We start from the raw sequence: 19,943 nt of genomic DNA, 5'->3' as shown, positions 1-19,943 counted from the left end.
CCTTTTGATAAACTTTTATCTCTCATTCTCTTTGCTCATGTAGTCGTCTCATTATTTTCTTCATCTTGACCGTGGTCATTTACTTACGGTTGTTAATTACACGACACATTTTAATTAAGCAATTAATCTAAAGACGCGAAGCAATTCTATAAAGCACATGTACAGTCATTCGCATTTTGTTTCCCCCTCACCTAAAACCAACGCACATAAAATTGGATTCTGGATGAAAACAGAATCATGCCAATATTTGACATTGTGAATCCTGCGTCGGAGAATTAAGGGACCGTAGATGTGCATACAACGGGTTGGGACACATTTTGATTTTATGGTGGAAACTTGACTTCCTTCATCGTAGAAACTACCTTGTTCCCATTAACTTTATTCGAAACTAAAACAACATGAAAAACGAAGCTGAAGATATGGAAAACTAGACAATCTAACGCGATAACTTATACTCACAAATTCTCTTAAGAGATATACTGTCGGTTCTTCGTTCTTGTTCAATCTGTTGAGCCACATCATATGCTGCATCTACACCGACCGTCAACTAGTAGACAAGCATAGCACCTCTTAACTAGCGATTTCATTTCCCTCTTCAGTTTTTGGTTCTTGTTCAATCTGGTGAGCTACATCATATGTTGCATGTACACCGACGAACAAATAGTAGAGAACCATGACTGCGGTGCAAATGAAAAACCTCCAGAATGCAACATAACCCAGAGACCCAATGAGAAAAACATTAATTCCAATCGACAATGCAGGCAACCACGGAACAAGTGGAACCCCCCAAACCTTAGGAACTCGGTGCTTTGGAAGCAATGCCATCCACAAAGTCCCCGATAACCAAATCACAGAAAACACTACATACCAAACCCACCCGCGCATGCCTTTATCCCAAACCGCCGTAATTCCAGTAGAACCACCGATTATTAAGAACAAACATACAAGGAATTGGACCAAATCAATCGTTGGCGTCACATCCTTAACATAATATCGCCTCACAAGCAATGCAATAGCCACAAACATAAATATGCAGAGCGTACTGAAAGAGAAGACGCTCGACAGCACATCCAGACTAGTGAATAGAGCAACAACTGCACTAATTAAGGTTACCAATGCAGTAGCATAAATGGGGGTTCCAGTTTTCGGGTGAACCAAAGCAAACCAGGGTGAGATCATATGTGCTCTTGCAATCTGAGTGGTATACCTAGCTTGCCCCATAGACCCAACCAGCAGACTTGTAGTCATTCCCTTGAGGGCACATATACTCACTAAGTACTTAGCCCAACTCATCCCAATTGCCTCAAAAGCAACCGAATAAGCGGCATCTTTATCGATTTGAGTGTATTTCTGCATCATACTCAACACCAAAGCCATCAAGCAATAAACCACTGTGATCAGACTCATAGAACCAACCAAACCAACCGGTATGTCCCTCGAGGGTTTCTTCGCTTCCTCGGCCATATTGGCAACCATATCGAAACCAGTATAAGACCAGTACACAACAGCAGCCGCCTCGAAAACGCCCTTTGCCCCATATGGGAAAAAGGGCACCAAATTCTCAGTCTTTCCCTTAACAAACCCAACAATCAATATAAACACTATGATCAAACCACTAGCTATGGAAGCAATCCAATTCAACACAGAAGTCCTCCTAGTCCCACTTATTGCAATACCATTAGCAACCAAAAGCACCACAACAGCTATTGGGTCCAAAAGATTAAACCCATCAGGCAGAGACTTTACACGAATTCGCAGAAAATCGGTGTCATCAGTCCTTAAAATGCTGGCAAAGTAAGAAGACCAAGACCTTCCGAGCCCTGCCGAACCCACCAGAGCCTCCAGGAGGATGTTCCCCGCAGCAATGAACGCCACAAAGTCCCCCAACTCGATCCGAAGATACGAAAACGACCCGCCGGCAACTGGGACTTCGACGGCGAACTCTGAGTAGCACAAAACCGAGAGCAAAGCAGAGAAGCCAGAGATGGCGTAGGAGAGAACAATGGCCGGACCGGCGTTCGCGCGGGTTGCCTGCCCAGTGATGACGAAAATGCCTGAACCAACGACGGAGCCGACGCCGAGCCAGATTAAGTCCCACCAGGTGAGGCAGCGCTTCATGCGATTCTCGCTCTGTTTGGGGAGCTGGAGGAGCTCGAAGGAGTCGGAGGAGCGGTGGAAGAGGCGGTCCTTAAGGCGGGAGGGGGTGTGGGAGAGGGCGTCCTTGTAGGAATTGAAGTTCTGGAATGAGGGTTCTGGGAAGAAGTCCTGCTTGCTCCATCTGCTCCAGTAGCTTCTGGGTTTTGCGTCCTGCTGGTCTTCCTGCACGGGATGTAAATCCATGGCGGTTTACGGCGGCTCTGAGGGTTGGTAGGTTTTGAAGTGTTGCAGATGCTGGTGTTGGTGTTGGAGTTGGATTTGGAGTTGGAGTTGGAGACGAAGAGGTGGTTGATGGCGGGTGAATTATGGAAGGAAACAATTACTAGGGAATTATAATTGGATCTGGATTGATACATTAATATTTTATATTTTTATTATTTATTATTTTATTATTTTTATAAAAAAATTAATATAAAATGTTGACCGTGTTATAGAAATAAAAGAGGATGAGAATAGTATGGGATAATGTTATAGAAATAAAAGAGGATGAGAATAGTATGGGATAAAGAGGGCAGAGCATCCAGGTCATTATAATTAGCGGTTGATCTTGATCATTAGTTTTTGTTTTTATTTTGGGATGTAATTATGATATTATTACCATTTGTTTTTTTGTTTTGTTTTATTTAACTGTCATACAAGGTTGCCACATTTGTCACGTTTTATTCTGTTAGTATTTAGAAAGAAAATATATTGGAAAATAACTAAAATTACTTAAACAAGAGAGCCACAAGGGCCACATGGCTCAACACCTGCCTAGCAGGAGGGGATGGTCAAACTCAAATGACATCAAAACGGATAGGGAGCATAAATGACTAACAGTTTAAACATCGGCAAAAAATATGGAGCGTCGTATCACAAGTTAAGAAACCTTAAATCGATTTCTTTCACATGAAGAAGACCCATTTATAATCTATTGATCAACATCCACATTTATGATAACTAAACAACGGCAACAAAAAGAATCACATACAAAACTGTTGAAATTTAACTTAAAAATTAACATCTAGATAAAGGGTCTTATGATAAATGGAGAAGCATAATCATTGGAGTAGGATGAGGTCTAATGCCTTGAAACACAAGGCATAAAACAACTTTACACAGATCTAGCTTTGGAATCATGATAAGAGGAAATTGGTAGGAATCAAAACTGCCTAACCAATCGAGGAAGCAAACGACTCATTATATCATCATGACTAATCGAACGCAAACAAGACTCAAGCTAAATGATTCTCCATATCACATTCAGCTGCAACCATTTTTTCTTGACGGACATGATTGCCAACTACCATCTAGAAACATTATGCAAATTGTTCTCTATTAACCCAATCAATCAAGCACCACCACCTAATCGATGGTAGTGGAAAAATCCTTATAATATACGTTACACAATTATGAAACATCAAGTGGGCAAGGGAGCAAAGCGTTAAAGTGATTGACTGTATGATGGATGAGTCGAGTGAGTGAGTAATTCATTGTCCCTTCATGTTAAGATTAAATTAAGCACATCCTAAGCTCTCAGGTTAATAGGGTATTCCCCGCCCCAAGGGACGGGTGGCAAATCACCTTGTGAAAGAAAAAACATGAAACATTGATGTAATGTCATATTTAGGGGAAAACGCATAATCCCACCCCAAGTAAAATTTATGGGCATACAAAACAAGTCAAAGTTATTCCACACATAAAACATGATTGTCAAGTGTCATGAAATGATAGATAATTGGATGTTTGGTTCAAAATTTCTACACAACAATACATGCTAGAAAATCTTCAAGCGTCATTTCTCGACAAATGAACATGTCAAACTAAGTCTTAGGTTGGATCCATCCCTTGAGGCTTTTCATTTAAATGGTAAATCCTATTGCGGAAGCACGTGAAATCGCAAGGTGTACTACAATTGCACTAATTGGGGCTTTAGCCTATTCGCGAAGGACCTATAGGGTAGGTAAAAAGTGGTCACAACGAGCATATTTAAATAGTAAAATGGATTCAAATATTGCCACAATAGTGTTACCGCATGAAAAGCTTCAGCTATAAGCTACGTAGGTTACACTCATTAGTTAAAGGTGTCTACAAATCTCATTTTTCAATGGACTTGGATTGTCTGCCCTCTTAGTTATGGTGCCCTTCCATGCCCTTCTATTTTGTGCGGTCACGGTTAAGCCACGTCAATATTTTATATTAATTTTTTAATAAAATAATAAGACAAAAAATAATAAAAATATAAAATATTTACGTGGCTTAACCGTGACCGCACAAAATAAGAGGGCATGAAAGGGCACCATAACTAGAAGGGCAGACAATCCAAGTCCTTTTTCAATAATAGAATATGTGGGAGTAAAAATTTTTACACAACAATACATGCTAAAAAATATTTAGGTGTTATTTCTCGACAAATGAACGTGTCAAACTAAATCTGAGGTTGGATCCATCCCTTGAGGCTTTTCATTTAAATGGCAAATCATATTGCACTAGTTGGGGCTCAGCCTCATCGGGAAGGATATATAGAGTAGGTCAAAAGTGGACACAAGCACATTTAAATAGTAAAAGGGATTCAAATATGCCACAAATAGTGTTACTACATGAAAAGCCTAAGCTATAAGCTATGTAGATTACGCCATTAGTTAAATGTGTCTACAAATCTCATTCTTCAGTCATAAAATATGTCGAAATTAAACTCTCAAATGTAGAAGTAAAAATATCATGTTAATTGTAACCAAATTACACTTTGACACGCATTATTTTCACCACAATGAATTTACAAAAGGGTTAAAAACCCATTATTGTTAGAGTTAAAATCCATACTGAATTTACAAATTACTCATTTTCCATGATCAATACATTTTATTTTTGCAACTCATATGAAAACAAAATGTAGTCTAAAAGCACATTGCAAACATTGTTAGGTTTACGAAATTAGTTCAAGTAGTAAAATATAATCATGTAAGATATTGACATGTACGGAGTTTAGTTTCTTATATATCGATATCGATCAGAACCTCAACAATATATCTAATCCATCTAAGTTACTTTATTTTCATGCATACTTATTGACATTGAGGCATAAAAATCACACGATCCCCCAAAAATTTGAATTCTTTATTGTAAAAAAGGCAGTACGATTCTCCTCCTTCCCTCAAATTTTCAATTCACCAGGTCGGGCCGGTTGGCCTCCGCAAACAATTACCTCTCTTCGAAAGTTCAATTCAATCCCACGGGAAATCGACCATTAACGTGGCCCGCTGCTAAAAATTATTGGGAACGTCATCCGGCGGGTCCCAACCCCTAACTCCCCATCATGTCATTTGGACAATTTTTTTTTTTTTTGTCAAATCATTTGAACATTTTTTTGACCCTAGTCCACCCCCTCCGGCCTAGATCCTACGGCCTCAAACCAATCAATCAAATCAACTTTTATCATGTCTCTGCAACATGGGTCTGGTGGGCCGCGCACCTGAAGGATTGGCGTCCAAAGGGTCCGCGCCACGTGTCCAGATTCTCAATGAGCACACACTGATGTGGGTTTGCGAGGATGGAGAGGAGAATTACCGAGCTTTAAAAAGTGAGTTGCGTAGTACGAAGTGAAGAACCAGAGAGAGAGAGAGAGAGAGAGAGAAGAGTTTTTGTTTGTTTTGTTTGAGCTTATCATCTGAGGAATCAAAGAACCAATTTTTTTTTTCCAGAAGAGGAGAGTGGAGGGGAGGAAGCAGAGCTCAGAGTGTGAGTTGGGTTTGGCTCAGATTTCTTGCTTGGTCATCTGGTATGCTTCTTCTAGCTGCTCCATTCTCTCTCTCTACTTTTCCAATGGTTTTTCACTATTTTGTACTTACATCTCAGATTTGCATTGCTTGTTCTGTACTGGGTTCCCTTTTGTTTTCTCATTAAATTTGAAATGACAGGAATAATTAGCTGGTTTGTTCAATTGTGGAAGTGTAAGTTTGCCAAAGTAATGTTCTTGCAGAAGTTTTTAGATAAATTTTGAGTTTCTGGCATTTTGGTGAAACACTGCTGGGTCTCCTTTTAGGGATTTGGTTAGCAGAATGCCGTGGTATGTGCCAAGATTGGGGAAAACATGATAAATATCTCAAATGGGTTCTCTTAGATTTCGATTTTGAATAATGGGTGTGCTGAAATGGGAGAGATTTGTTGCTGTTCACATTGCTTCTGTAACCCGTTAGGGTTCATTGGTTCTGTTATTGTTTCGATAAGCAATATTTCGTATATTCTGTTTTATCAGACTGATGAAATGTTTGACGACAATAGTCACATTGAACCAAAATAGATTCAAGCTATATCAACAATGTTATGGTAAATGTAGGTCATATTTACTTTTTAGTTGAATGACCAATCTGTTTTGAATTCAAAGGCTCAGAATTTAGTCATTTGAATGTAAATATATGTAATGTTCTGAACAAAAATGAAAAATGTAGTCTTGAATTTTATGTTTTGAACCAAAACTATATTTTGTAAAAATTTAAATCTGAAAATTTGACAGGTCGGAGTGGTGCTCCCGTGGAATATGATTTATCTTGCGCTTCATGCTGCCGACCTAGATGTCAATTTATTTTAAATTTTGTAACTTTGAGAGATCATCTCCCGGTTAGTGGCTTTGACGGGGTATTGGACATGAGTATGCTGGTGAGGACATGCTTGAGCCAAGGGAAGCTGATATACCGGTCCTGTTTCTGGTTTTCGTTGTACTCCCTTTGGTTGCTTACGTTTTACTTGGAAAATGGAGTGATTCATCAAAGAAGAGAGACAGGGTAAGTTTGCTTGCTCAACTGGCTGCAGAAGAAGCTCTCAGAGCAGAAGCAATGGCTGTTGCTGCTGTTATTCCTCCTGTGTCTTCCTCAAGTCCTTCAAAGAATGGACTTCAAGTATGTGCCAGATGCTATAGTACAGCTACAACCCGCTGCTCTAGATGCAAATCTGTCAGATATTGGTATGCTCTAATTTGATAGCAAGAACACAGATTTTCTGTCAGTATATTCTCCCTTTATATTTCAATAATACAAAAAATGCTTGTCTGATTAAAGAGATTGAAACTGAATTTAAAATTGTAGTCTTGCAACCATTGTGACGTATGCACTACAGGATTGGTGTTTTGTTCAAGATCTATTACAGCTGTATCTTCTGTTTAATTTCTTGCTTTGGTTATATAATATAAACTAACATCGGTGCTTGTGTTGTGTGCTCAAACTGTGGTTTTGGAATAGAAAAAAATGAAAACTTGATTTGGTTCCTTTTGGTCAAATTAGTCTTCACCTTATTCAAGCAGTGAACTCAAATATCTATTTATTTTACCTTAAACCATGATTTAGATTTTGGGGAAAGAGTGACTTTAATAGTTAAAGAGTATTATGCTTGTGGATGATATATATTTCTCTTAAAAGTCTTCTGTGAAAGGGAACTAGAATGCAAGCACTGAACTAAAGATCGAGCTAGGGAAAAAAAGTGTGCAACATTCAGCTAACTAAAATCAAGTAGCTCATTTGGGGATTTCATGGTCTTGTACCAAATATGGTAAAAAGGAGAACCGCAAAACAGAAACATGCAAACACATGTGATACTTTTCAGCAAGAACGTGTTATCAAATAAATATTTCTCCTTATGAGCTAAAGGTGCAAACATGATCTCAGTCCCTAAATGTTTATATGGATTATATGCAGTTCTGGTAATTGTCAAATAATTCATTGGAGGGAAGTTCACAGGCAAGAATGTCTGCAGTTGGAACCTACTTGTTCAAGCTCATCTCCTAAGGCTGTCTCATTTGGAGAATCATTTCACGAGAAGTTCTTACCTAATGACAGCATCAATTCACAGTACTTTGGGAGTAAGATGGAGCAGATTTTAGCAGAGCAAGCACCAGCTGATAATATAATTTATCCTTCAACAAGCACTGGTGTCCCTGATATGCTTGACTGTTCTTCGGTTGATACCTCTCAAGTTTCCATGCTGGAGAGAAGAAGTGTGGACAAACGGGTTTCCAGAAAATCCCAGAGAGAATTAAGAAAAAAAGTTGGAGTTGCATTTGATTCTTCTGAAGAAACATCTTTTGGTTGGACTACCCATTTGGAATCTTCTAATGTTAATTCATCAAAAGAGGTTTTTATGGAGCATAAAGTTTGTGTCACTTTGTTATTCTGCTATCATTAATCTTTCTATACATTATGTGATTTCATGTCTGATAATTATGTTGTACTGTTGGCTGCAGTTAAGAAATTATGACACTCAGTTAGCAGGGGAGGGCAATCCTATGGTGCAAAATGTCAATATTTCTGATAGTTATATGAAGGGACAAGCTACTTCAAGAAATACGGTGCATGAGAATGATAAGTCTCAAGGTCAAAATGGCAACATATATGAATCAAGAAGCAACTCTGGATTAACATCCTCGGCATATTCTTCAAAAAGTGGAATAGATGTGCATGAAAATGGGTTGGACTTCATTCCAAATGGAGGAAAATCCCTTAAAGGGGAAATATTATCCAATGATGAAACAACAGATTTCAAATGTGCTGAAATGACAACAATGAAGGCTAGCATAAAGGTTAAAAGAGCTCCGTATTCTCTTGGGAGAAAGGTGTCTAAATTGCCAAATTCAACAATGGAAGTCTCAGGAGAGCAGTGTTACTCAGAGATAGAGAGGCAGGGACATATTGCTGAAGATTCAAGTCAGTCTATTGAACCACTACTCTGTAAATATACCTTTGCACTTCATAGTTGCTATAACTCTATGTTTGTGCTGCAGAAGTAACTAGAATGAGAGACACCACTGCACAGGGTAGCAATGGAATTGCAAACAGTAGGATCATGAAAATGATGGATCTAAAGAAGCCAAAGAACTTGACCAGACAGGAAGTCCCCGAAGTGAATGGTTACCGACAGAAAACTAAGAAGGTCACTATCTCTGTTTGAATATATCACCATAATATATCTCCTGAATTATTTACTATCCTTCTCCATGAGTTATATTCTTTTTCTGATTCTGAGTTGAATGGACTTGTCACTGATGTATTCTTTGCCTCTCAGGTCCTGTTCCCTTATGATGAGTTTGTGAAGTACTTTCAGTGTGAATTCTTTGACTTATCACCTCGGGGCCTTTTGAATTGTGGGAACAGGTAAATTATGATAGCTTATGTTTGCATTATTAGTTTCATGGATTAGAATTTCTTTTTGAACTCTTTCATAGATTAGAATTGAATACTCCATTCATACTTAACGGTAAAATAAAGAGGTGAAGTTTTGTTGATTAGCATGACTAGATCAGAAGTAAAACAAGTATTGATCTCATTGCACTGCTTCTAGTAATACATTAGTTCATGTGTTGTAATTTTTGGTGATTGTCTGCATAGCCTGCCTGTAATTTCCTGATTTTGAATTCTTATGATAACCTTTACTTTTCTTTATACATAAAAGAATATACGACTAATAGTAATAGAAGAGAGATAAAGTTTGACTAAAAGGTGACTAATGTACTTTGTGGAGATGCAGATGGGTTGTTGATAATCAGATTCATATAAATAAAGTCCTGAAATTGAACCATTAATTTTTTTCATAGTTGATGTGTTGTATCATTGGGTTATCGTGATTAATAATAATTTATTTTTCTTGCAGTTGCTATGCAAATGCTGTCTTGCAGTGTTTAACCTGCACAAAGCCTCTCATTATCTATTTGCTTCGCAGATCACATTCAAGAGCCTGTACTTACCTTTCGTCGTATCCCTTTAATCTTCCAATGAATTTACATGTCGGCATTTTGTTTATAAGCACATCTGAATCACTTTTGCTGTGATATGTATTAGGTTGTGGTAAAGATTGGTGTCTCATGTGTGAGCTGGAGCAACATGTGATGATGTTACGAGAAAGTGGGGGCCCACTTTCTCCTAGCCGAATTCTTTTTCATATGAGGAGTATCAATTGCCAAATTGGTGATGGAAGTCAAGAAGATGCACATGAATTCTTAAGGTCTGTCTAAACTTACCAGTTATGTGTTCCTTTTCTTAATACTGATGTGCAAGCATTTGTATCTGTACCAACCTCCATATGTATTCAGCTTTAGAAATTAAATTTAAAATATCGAAGTTTCAAATTTTGTGGGAGGAATTTTAGTTTATCATGTGTGCGGTATTTATCCAGGCTTCTAGTTACGTCAATGCAATCTATATGCTTGGAGGGGCTGGGTGGTGAAAACAAGGTTGATCCTAGATTGCAAGAAACAACTTTTATACAACATACATTTGGCGGACATCTCAGATCAAAGGTGCTTATTGCGTATTTTCCCACTTCTCAAGTTGTTATAAATCGTTTTTTCATCAAACTGCTCTTTGTTTCCCTTGTTTTTTAAGTTATATTCTTCTTTGCCCACACTAATCATGGATATATCAATGTTAATGCCACCAGGTCAAGTGTTTGAGATGTCATCATGAGTCGGAACGATATGAGAACATCATGGATCTTACCTTAGAGATATTTGGTTGGGTTGAATCACTTGAAGATGCGCTGACTCAGTTTACAACCCCTGAAGATTTGGATGGAGAAAACATGTACAGATGTGGAAGGTCTGGTAACCCAAATTTAGTATTTGTTAGAACCCAGGTTATGTATGAGTTTTTAGTTTTACCGTAGAACTTCAGTGACTTACAAACTCACATTTTTGTGGAAAAGGTGTGCTGCATATGTTCGAGCCAGGAAGCAATTGAGCATACATGAGGCGCCAAATATACTCACAATTGTCTTGAAGAGATTTCAGGTATTGATTAGATTTAGCATTGAGACTTGAGAGTGAAGAATTTTCTGGTTTTTGGTTCGAATCACAATTCAAATCCCTAGTCATCTCGTGCTTCCAACTTCCACCCATGAAAAAAGGATTTTCAGATTTGGCACCTTCCTGCTAGATAACTGTAGGGCTTTCTGGTTTTATATGCTGGGCACTACTTCTGTTGCTGGAATCCTAAATAACAGCTGGTTCTTCACCAGGAGGGAAAATATGGAAAAATAAACAAGTGCATCACTTTTCCAGACATGCTGGATATGATTCCATTTATGACTGGAACGGGTGACATTCCTCCTCTTTACTTGCTCTATGGTGTTGTGGTGCATTTGGATACGCAGAATGCATCTTTCTCTGGACATTATGTGGCATATGTGAAAGATATGCGAGGCGATTGGTTCAGGATAGATGACACTGAGGTAAACGCCTTTTCTAATCAACATTTTAGTGCAAGGGTTTGGGGATTTTGTGATAATGGTTTAAATTTGTTTTCCTTAAACACAAATAAAATGGAAGTTCAATCTGAATATACCTGCTGAGTGCGTGTAAATATTAAGGGGATCTCTAGGTTAGAATTCCTTTTATTTGCTTTCCTTGCATTTATGCCTTTTGAGTGTTGACATGGTTTCCCTTGGTGCATATGCTTGACAGACAAAGGAATGATTGAAGTTTATATTTCTTGTTTTATTTTCCGTCAATGAATTTGGGTCCTAAGGTTGGTCGTACTTCATAAACAGGTTCACCCCGTTTCAATGAGCCAGGTTATGATGGAAGGAGCATATATCTTATTTTACATGAGGTGAGTCTTATTGGCATTGAAAAGAACCCACCATGATCTCTTTCCTTACCGTTTCTTTATTGGGGGTTTTAGCATTCGTATGATTGTATGTTGGAATATATTAGCATTTAGTAGATAGTACGAACTAAGGTGGTTGTGAACTGGGAGGGGTTCAATTGGTGGTGTTCTACATATTCATCTTTCTTTCCCAGGTCTTGTCCCCGCCCTCACAGAGGATTTTCTGGAAAAGCTATCAGGGAGCAAGTTCCAAATTTCGAAAATCAATGCACGTCGAAAGCTCAGAAGTCAAGGCCAGGCCAAAGCAAACACAGCAGCCAATTTGCTAGTCCAGAGCATTTACCAGATGATATCAGGCCAGAGATTGCAAATGGCTTTGGCAACAGCACCACCAATGACATCCATAGGAGTTCTAACGGGAATGTTTTCCCAATGATGGAAACATATGGTGAGCCCATGGGCGTGGAGTTCTCTGATGCTACGTCAAGTGATTGGTCCCTTTTTACAAGTTCTGATGAGGCCTCTTTCACGACTGAGAGTACTAGAGACTCTTTCAGTACTGTGGATTGTGCCGATGCTTGCAATATGGATCCAATCTCTTCAATTTTCAACACGTTATATGCACCGGAGTATTCTCGCAGTTCTGCATCCTGCAGAAAATTTTCAAATAGTAGGCCACACACTAGATTTGTTTCCAAGGATAAGGGTGTTATTTTGGATTCGTACTCATCAACCCATCCCGTTGACAGAGCACAGAAACGAAACTATTCAAGAAAGGTCAGTGATTCACAAACTGAACACCCTCTGGATACTAAATGCAGCTCGTTTGTAAGATATGGGACTAACCCAATATATAGTCTTGACCGAACCTCGGATCATTGTAAACTCTAATCTATATGAGATACTGATTGAATATATTATTTAGTCTGGTAGGAGCTGTGCCCCAACATTTTTGTTTTCAATGTATTGCTGATTGGGGCATGTTTCATATCAAAACAAGTAAATGTAACAATCTTCTTGTTAGCGATCTAATTAACACCGGAAATTGTAGAGTCCCGGGATTTTCCTTTGCTTCAATCTGTCTTCGGAATATCTTTTGCTTACGAATAAACTTGTGTTTCACCTGTGGCTCATAAAATCTGGTGAAACTATTTGCTACCAGCTGAAGTTCTTTCAAGGAGATGTTCTTTACTTTTACTTGGAAAAGTTAAAATCCATGGCTGCCTACCTTTGGAATCCATTGCTAGATGGTAAACTGTGAGAAAGTTTGACACTAGTAAGTAGTAAAAAACATTATGCACAGGAAAAAGAAGGTATAAATAATTAGCAGGTATGGACTTCCCACTTTAACATGCTGGAAGTAGTTATTGTTTCACCTCTCATTGCTTTCAATATTTAAGTGGAGATTTTGTTGTAGGGTTAACAGTCCTTCTGTAAGGATATGTTCTCAACTTTTCATGTTGAGGCTACCCATTTTCAATTATGGAAGCTGTCTATATTTTAGCTCTTCATTCAAAGGCCATTCTTGTAAAAAATTATTTAAATATAAAGATGTTACATCATCTAAAAAGCGCAACAAACCATAGTTTATTAGACAAAGTGAAAATAAAAATACTGACAATCAAACGACTAAACAATTGTTAATACGGTTTTGATTGTTGAACCACTCTTTGAGAATAGGATATGCTTCAACTTTCTTAAGAACATCGTTAACTTAAAACAGAGTAAAATGTTTGAATGTGTTACACTACAACTTTAAGCACCAGCCCTATCACTTTTAACTTTAAGCAGCAACCCTATCACTTTTAGTACCAATGACACCATTTCTTGCAAAGCGTTACTCAACGTAGACATGTGACTAAGAAAGAAAAATTAAAATATGAAGAGAATAATAATGTGTGACTCTATTCTCCAACACCTGAAATCCGTCTCGATGAAACCGAGAAGAATGGAAGGCATTTTCCGCAGTAGGCACACTCCACGCCAATGTTTAATCAAGGACTCTTGTCCGCAATATAAGAGCAGTTCCAGCGTGGGAACCCCCTAGGTAATACACTATGTTATCCATCCAGTGAACAGTAATTACCCTTAATGAACAGTAACCGCCTTTTGCATCTCCACCGTTGCAGTTCAATAGCCTAGCAATAGGCAATAAAATATTAGTATTTTTATTTATTTATAAAATAATACAAAATAATTTTATTTGTAATTTCGGATAAGATTTTTAATCGTTCTCGTTACGACACGTGTCATAAAATCCAAAAAGACAATTATTGGTGATGGATTTCCGATAAGATTTTTAATCGTTCTCGTTGCGCCACGTGTTATTATCCAAAAAGTTATAAAATAATACAAAATAATTTTTTTTGTAATTTCGGATAAGATTTTTAATTGTTCTCATTGCGCCACGTGTCATAAAATCCGAAAAGATAATTATTGGTAATGGATTTCCGAAAATATTTTTAATCGTACTCGTTGCGTCACGTGTCATTATCCGAAAATACAATTATTGGTGATGGATTTTCGATAAAATTATTAACCAATTACGTCGTGCCACGTGTCACAATCTTTGAAGATAGATTTCCATCAGATTTTTAACGAATGACGACATGACACATGACATTATCTACAACATAATCCTTTCTGAATCCTCCATATAATCCACTATCCATCCTCACAAATCTCACACCAATTTTCTCAAGATCTCTATCATTATTCATAGTTTATACTTCATTCTTCACCAAAATCTCTATCATTATTCATAGTTTTTGCTTCATTTTTACAATGACTTCTTTTTCAAGGATAATGTGGGAAATCAATCAGCAAGAGGGATTACTCGCTGGCTGACTATGATGATTGCCCTCACTCGAAAGCCGCTTCAAAATTATTTAACCAATAAGAAGGAATGTTCAATCTCCAAGTGGCCCAAAATGAGATGGAAGAGGATGATGAGCGTAGAAGGTATTTATAGAAAAGTAAAAACAAACTTCAGATTGTGCCACGTGGCACAACGGTAACATTTCTGAATTTTAAAACTATTTTTTTTATTTATAAAGGAGAATAATATCAACCGTTGATCTCAGATCCAATTGTTGATATTAAATAAGATTTTTTTATTTTTTCTATCGTTGCAAATCTGATGGTTTTACATTTTCTTGATGTTGAGATCCAACAGACCATGGGAAGCCACGTGGCTTCCTAACGGTAACAATTTGAAACTGCGCCGCAAGACCCATTCGTTGAAAATATGTCGGGTGACGCGCCCCCACGCGCGGATGAAGTGCACGCGCTTGATAGAAAAAACGAAAAAAAACAAAAGGGGCTGATGTCAGCCTGTGTCAGATAACCTTCGGGCTCGCGAGCTGGCGTGACAGGCCTGGTGCTCAGGCCTACCTTGTCCCTCGGGCTCCCACATGCTGGAGTCAATAGGTCGGGCTCTCAGGCCCTGTTTGCTGGCCGGTCCCCCGAGCTACAGCCAACGCTGGAAGTGCTCTAATGCTTATCTAGATATCTATCTAAAACCAACCATACCAAAAAAGGTAGTGATGCGTGCACACTTTTAGCATCTCTATGCAATTATGCTTGGTTTTTGTCCGTTGATTCCTTCTTGGATTTATTAATCTAAAGGGTAGAAACAAATTGAAAAATGTATGAAAAAAAGGAAAATATATCACATGGGAGAAAGATTTATGTAAACGGGTTCATGCAATAAAAACACTTACGAAAGAAAGCTTCAGTGGTACATGATTTCATTTAGGACCCTCTTGTCCTACAGCTCTTTAAGGAAGTAAACAAGTTGAAGGCTGAATGACAAGTTGAGATACCTGATTGGAACCAACCTAAGGCTGGCCCTCTTACAAGAAGGATCCTCGACATATATCGAAAGAAAATTATTATTAGCACTTCAAAAATCTGATTAGATTTTTTAGATTCTAGAAGGAGCCATGGTGTCTGGCAGGTTCGATAAGAACACGCTTTGGACAGCCTGTGTTGAAAGTGAATGAGATTAGTATCCTAAGTTTTTTATTATTTAAATAATTTTGATATTTTAGGTATTAGGGTTTTTTAAGTTTCTCTATAAATGCTGGCAGGAACCACTGCGCCAACCCTCCACCCCTGCACCCAGAGCCCCTGCATCCCGCCTCATCTGTCGTGAAACAGAACCTTGATGCGATGAATCTTCCGTCCGCCTGAACCACGGCCTGACCCAAATCCGTGTTTTATGAAGCCCAGACCCAAATCCGTCCCGCACCGCCAGATCGACACAGCGATCCATAGTCGCCGACCCGGATCCCATCTGCTCGCCTGCCGCACCACCATCAATCCATCTGACCTTGATCCTCCATCCTCAGCCGCTTGCTGCCTTGTTCCTCCTCCTAAGGTACTTAGCTCACTCAAAAATCAGTTTCGAAATATGTGTTTCTATTGCTTGATTGTTTATATGATCTTTGCTAAGCTTTTAAGTGTTTCGATTGTCATTTCTTTTTAGAAATTGGGCTATAAGCTTTGCACATGTAATTTATCTGGTTATATCTCAAGTTTCATTGGCACCTTAATTCTGTTATATCTTATACGGCATTCTTAAGAGTAAATCCCTTTGGTTGGTTGATCAGTCAACAATCACAGTTTGAAATATCTAATCCCTGAACAATATTAAGATCATCTGTCCAATGTGTTCTTTTTTTTATTTTTCCTTGGCGTTTTGGGACGATTAGTCTACGTTGTTCCTTAATCTTTGCTCAATATGGGTTAATCTCTCCAAGACTCTAGTCTTACCTTGACCATTACCTCTGATCAGATTATCAAAGCAATGGCTGAAGGTGAGGACGATTTGAGCTCCCTGCTTTCAAAGAGATTGGATTGCTTTGGGGTGTGGGAGATAAGCTGCAGAAACTTGAGCTGATTGTTGCCCAACTCCAATTTGTGCTCCATGAGCAAACCAGTTATGAAGTGATCAAAGTGTGGCTCCAATGTGTAGGTGATTTAGTTTTCGAAGTTGATGACGTGCTGGATGAATTCCGTACTGAAGCTCAGTGAAAACCTTCATGGCTGAAGGGAATACAGTGTTTAAAGAAAGTACGTATTTTCTTCCCTAGTTCGAACCAATTTGTTTTTCGGATGAAGATTGCCCATAAGATCAAAGATGTTAGAAAGAAATTTAATGTTTTTGCATTACTTAGACGTTTTTAGTTAGAAGAGTTGCTTACTTGAGATCTTACAGTTTCAAATTAGTGAGAGGGTGAGTCATTTGTTTGTGCATGCAGATAATGTAGTTGAGAGAGAGATAAAAGGGCAATGATTCAACTCCTGTTGAATCTCATATGTCAAGAGATTATATTCTTTGCTTTGATAGTTGGTATAGGAGGATTGGGCAAAATTGTAATGTCCAACTCGTTTTCCATGACAAAGGGGTGGTTAAAAGTAATTTTTAGCTGAAAATGTGGGTGTGTGTGTTAAACACACATTGACTTAATACACTTGCCATAAAGATTATTTAATCTGGCACTAAGGAAAAATCCAAAAATCTTGAGGTAATCAAATGCCAAAAAAGAATCAGGAAGAAGATAGATTTGAAAAGGTTCCTTCTTGTGTTAGATGATGTATGGAATGAGAATCTTTAGAAGTGACATAGCTTTGCTGATAGGTGTTGCAAAAATGAGTAGAATACTAATAATTACTCGTAGTGAAATTGTTGGTACGAGATTAGACACATCCAAGCTATACATTTTAAAGGGTTTGGATAAATAAAATCTTGGTTGTTATTTAAGAGAATTGACTTTTTAAGATAGAAAAAAACCAAGGAATGCAACAATTAAGACAGCAAGGGAGGAGACTGTTAGTATTTATCAAGGAGTTTCGCTTGTCATGAAGGACGATATGTCAGATGATGTATGCTGCAATGTGGAAACAAAGTGGTTGAGTTTTAAGGGTAAAATGCTTTCAAGAATAAGTAAAAAATAAACTGATATTTTGCCCATTCTCAGTTACAATGGTCTTCCAGCAAATTTCAAGCATTGTTTTGCTTATTATAGCTTATTCATACCCAATTATGAGATTTCTGTGCATCAATTAATAAAACTTGTGATGACGCTTCATTAAGTCTTCAAATGAAATTAATAATTTGAAAGATATTGGTTATAAATATTTTATGGAATTACCTTGAAGATATTTTTTATGTAATTATTTTAGAGAATAAACTTGCAGGAAAAGTGATCTCCAATGTAATTACATAAAATATCTTTAACCAATATCTTTCAAATTGTCATTTTCGTCTAAAGACTTAATGAACCCTTGTGTCATCCAAAGTTTAATTAATTTTTGCACATAAATCTAATAATTGGGTGGGAAATAAGCTACAGCAAGCAAAACAATGCTTCAAATGCGTTGGGAGAACATCGTAACTTAGCTTAGGCGTGAGTAAAATATCAATTTCCTCGACTTATACTTAAAAGTTATTTATTCTTAACATCAGCCACTCTGTTTCCAATTGTTCAACATATATTATCTGACCTATCGTTCTTATAGCAAGTGGAACTTCTAAACAATTGCTTGCAATCTCCTTTCTACTGTCTTAATAGTTGCATTCCCTGACTCTTCCATCTTCAAAAGTCATCCTCTTAAAAAATAAGCAATTTATCTAAACCCTGTAAAATTACATCTTTGATATGTCCAATCTTGTGCCAACAGTTTCACAACGAGTAGTTATTATTATTCTACTACCTTTTGCACCACCTATCAGTAACTCTTTCAAGCTAAGCAACTTCTCATGATTCTCATTCCACACATCATCCAACACAAAAAAGAATATTTTCCCATCTATTTTCTCCCTCATGATTTTTTGCATTTGATCTCTTCCAAGGTTTTTGGGTTTATATAGTGTCAGAAATATAATCTTTTTGTCAAGTGTCTGCAAGTCAATGTGTTTGACACACACCCACATTTTTACTGAAAATTATTTTGAGCCACCTCCTCATCATGAAAAACGAATTGGGCAAGTTCGGTTTTGCCCAATCCTTCCATCCCGATTATTGGAACGATGGATACATTTTCTTGATATATGGGATACAACAAGAGTCAAAAGGTTGCCCTTTTATATCTATTTTTCTCAACTATATTATCTGCATGCGCAAATGTATGACTTGCCATCTCTCAAATTTTAAACCATAGATCTTCAATTAAGAGTTCTTCCAACTGAAAACTCCTACTTAATGCGATAACATTAAGTTTCTTTGTAATTTCTTTGATCTGATGGGCAATTTTTATTTGGAAAGCTAGTTGATTCGATTTAGAGAATAAGATCCGTGCTTTATTTGGTACTGAATTTCTTTCCAGTGGTGAACTTTTCTCTCCTGAGCTTTAGCACGAAACTTATTCTGCAAATCATCAGCCTCAAATACTAAGTTGTCTTTTGGAACCACATTTTGATCTCTGCATTACTGGCTTGGTGGACATTTATGAAGACAATCCAGACGTGTACAGAGGGCATAACGCATCGCTCAGAGTCTTGAATTGTAAAAAGATGTTCATCTCTTGCATGATCGGTTTAAGATTAATTAAGACATGTCATACCATACGTACATACAATAAACATGACCGGGTTAGGTTGGTAACGACTGGAGCCGTTCATCACCCGTTACAATGTATACCGGTTGGTTTTGGTCAAATTGCAAATCACTAATTACTCGAGTAGGGAAATTTAGTAATTTCTTTGACAGTTTTACAAAAACTAGTCCATATTTTTCTTATATTTTATGTATTTCTACAATATTTTGCTCTTTAGTATAATAGTTATTTGGATTTGAACTTGTTTTTTGTTTTCAATTCACATCCCGTGACTAGCATATGGGTAGCATTTCGAAAATCAAATTGCAAAAGCATTTAACAGAAACAGGTGCAGAGCTTCAAACTTCCGAAACCAAACGAAGAGCTGCTGGACCAAATATGTCCGTGCCAAGTGAATGCAACACACGTAGGCACTTCAGGCATAACGTTTGACGCTCTACAAAACATCAATAAGAGAAACAAGGAAACGAGAGCATGTCAGCATGTCACATAAGAAGTTTCACGTCAGGGAATTGCATGGTTACATCAGGAACTTCTGGCAAAGGACGTCACTGCATTTCAAATCTGCAACGAAATGAAACAAGAAAACCACTGCAGTAATTGGTACATAATTATAGTTGGCATCGATTGTCATAACTTCCTAAGGAATGCAAATGA

The 19,943-nt window shown here is 37.7% G+C and overlaps 2 protein-coding genes and 1 long non-coding RNA gene across 5 annotated transcripts; 2 read left to right on the top strand and 1 right to left on the bottom strand.

Annotated features, from left to right (window-relative positions):
• Positions 1-345: 345 nt before the first annotated feature.
• LOC126624127 (cationic amino acid transporter 8, vacuolar-like) lies at positions 346-2,501 on the bottom strand. The gene has a single exon (XM_050293146.1). The coding sequence runs from the start codon at positions 2,338-2,340 to the stop codon at positions 571-573; it is 1,770 nt and encodes a 589-aa protein (XP_050149103.1). The 5' UTR covers positions 2,341-2,501; the 3' UTR covers positions 346-570.
• Positions 2,502-5,679: 3,178 nt separating this feature from the next.
• On the top strand, positions 5,680-12,775 carry LOC126623713 (ubiquitin carboxyl-terminal hydrolase 15-like). Of its 3 annotated transcripts, none has more exons than XM_050292696.1 (14): positions 5,680-5,914; positions 6,650-7,096; positions 7,824-8,277; positions 8,369-8,828; positions 8,906-9,054; positions 9,187-9,275; positions 9,772-9,857; positions 9,960-10,122; positions 10,294-10,417; positions 10,558-10,715; positions 10,822-10,906; positions 11,134-11,346; positions 11,665-11,726; positions 11,963-12,775. In XM_050292696.1, the coding sequence occupies exons 2-14, from the start codon at positions 6,801-6,803 to the stop codon at positions 12,612-12,614; spliced, it is 2,991 nt and encodes a 996-aa protein (XP_050148653.1). In that variant the 5' UTR covers positions 5,680-5,914; positions 6,650-6,800; the 3' UTR covers positions 12,615-12,775. The 3 variants fall into 3 exon arrangements, with proteins under 3 accessions (XP_050148653.1, XP_050148651.1, XP_050148652.1); XM_050292694.1 differs by having other exon boundaries at positions 5,682-5,914; positions 11,918-12,775; XM_050292695.1 differs by having other exon boundaries at positions 5,684-5,914; positions 7,824-8,259; positions 11,918-12,775.
• A 2,659-nt stretch (positions 12,776-15,434) lies between these two features.
• LOC126623255 (uncharacterized) lies at positions 15,435-19,502 on the top strand. The gene is made up of 2 exons (XR_007623710.1): positions 15,435-16,104; positions 16,522-19,502. It is a non-coding gene; the product is annotated as an uncharacterized LOC126623255 (long non-coding RNA).
• Positions 19,503-19,943: the final 441 nt, after the last annotated feature.

The sequence above is a fragment of the Malus sylvestris genome, chromosome 5 (assembly GCF_916048215.2).
Source record: "Malus sylvestris chromosome 5, drMalSylv7.2, whole genome shotgun sequence".
Lineage (NCBI taxonomy): Eukaryota > Viridiplantae > Streptophyta > Magnoliopsida > Rosales > Rosaceae > Malus > Malus sylvestris.
This window is presented reverse-complemented; position numbering and strand designations above follow the sequence as displayed.

What these genes read in the sequence shown, in the direction of transcription:
- LOC126623713 (XM_050292694.1), top strand. Translation starts at nt 6,801, where the DNA reads ATGCTTGAGCCAAGGGAAGCTGATATACCGGTCCTGTTTCTGGTTTTC. An exon ending in GCGGACATCTCAGATCAAAG is followed by an intron (nt 10,418 to 10,557) that starts GTGCTTATTGCG and finishes TAATGCCACCAG; the next exon opens with GTCAAGTGTTTGAGATGTCA. An exon ending in TATATCTTATTTTACATGAG is followed by an intron (nt 11,727 to 11,917) that starts GTGAGTCTTATT and finishes TTTCTTTCCCAG; the next exon opens with GTCTTGTCCCCGCCCTCACA.
- LOC126624127 (XM_050293146.1), bottom strand. Translation starts at nt 2,340, where the DNA reads ATGGATTTACATCCCGTGCAGGAAGACCAGCAGGACGCAAAACCCAGA.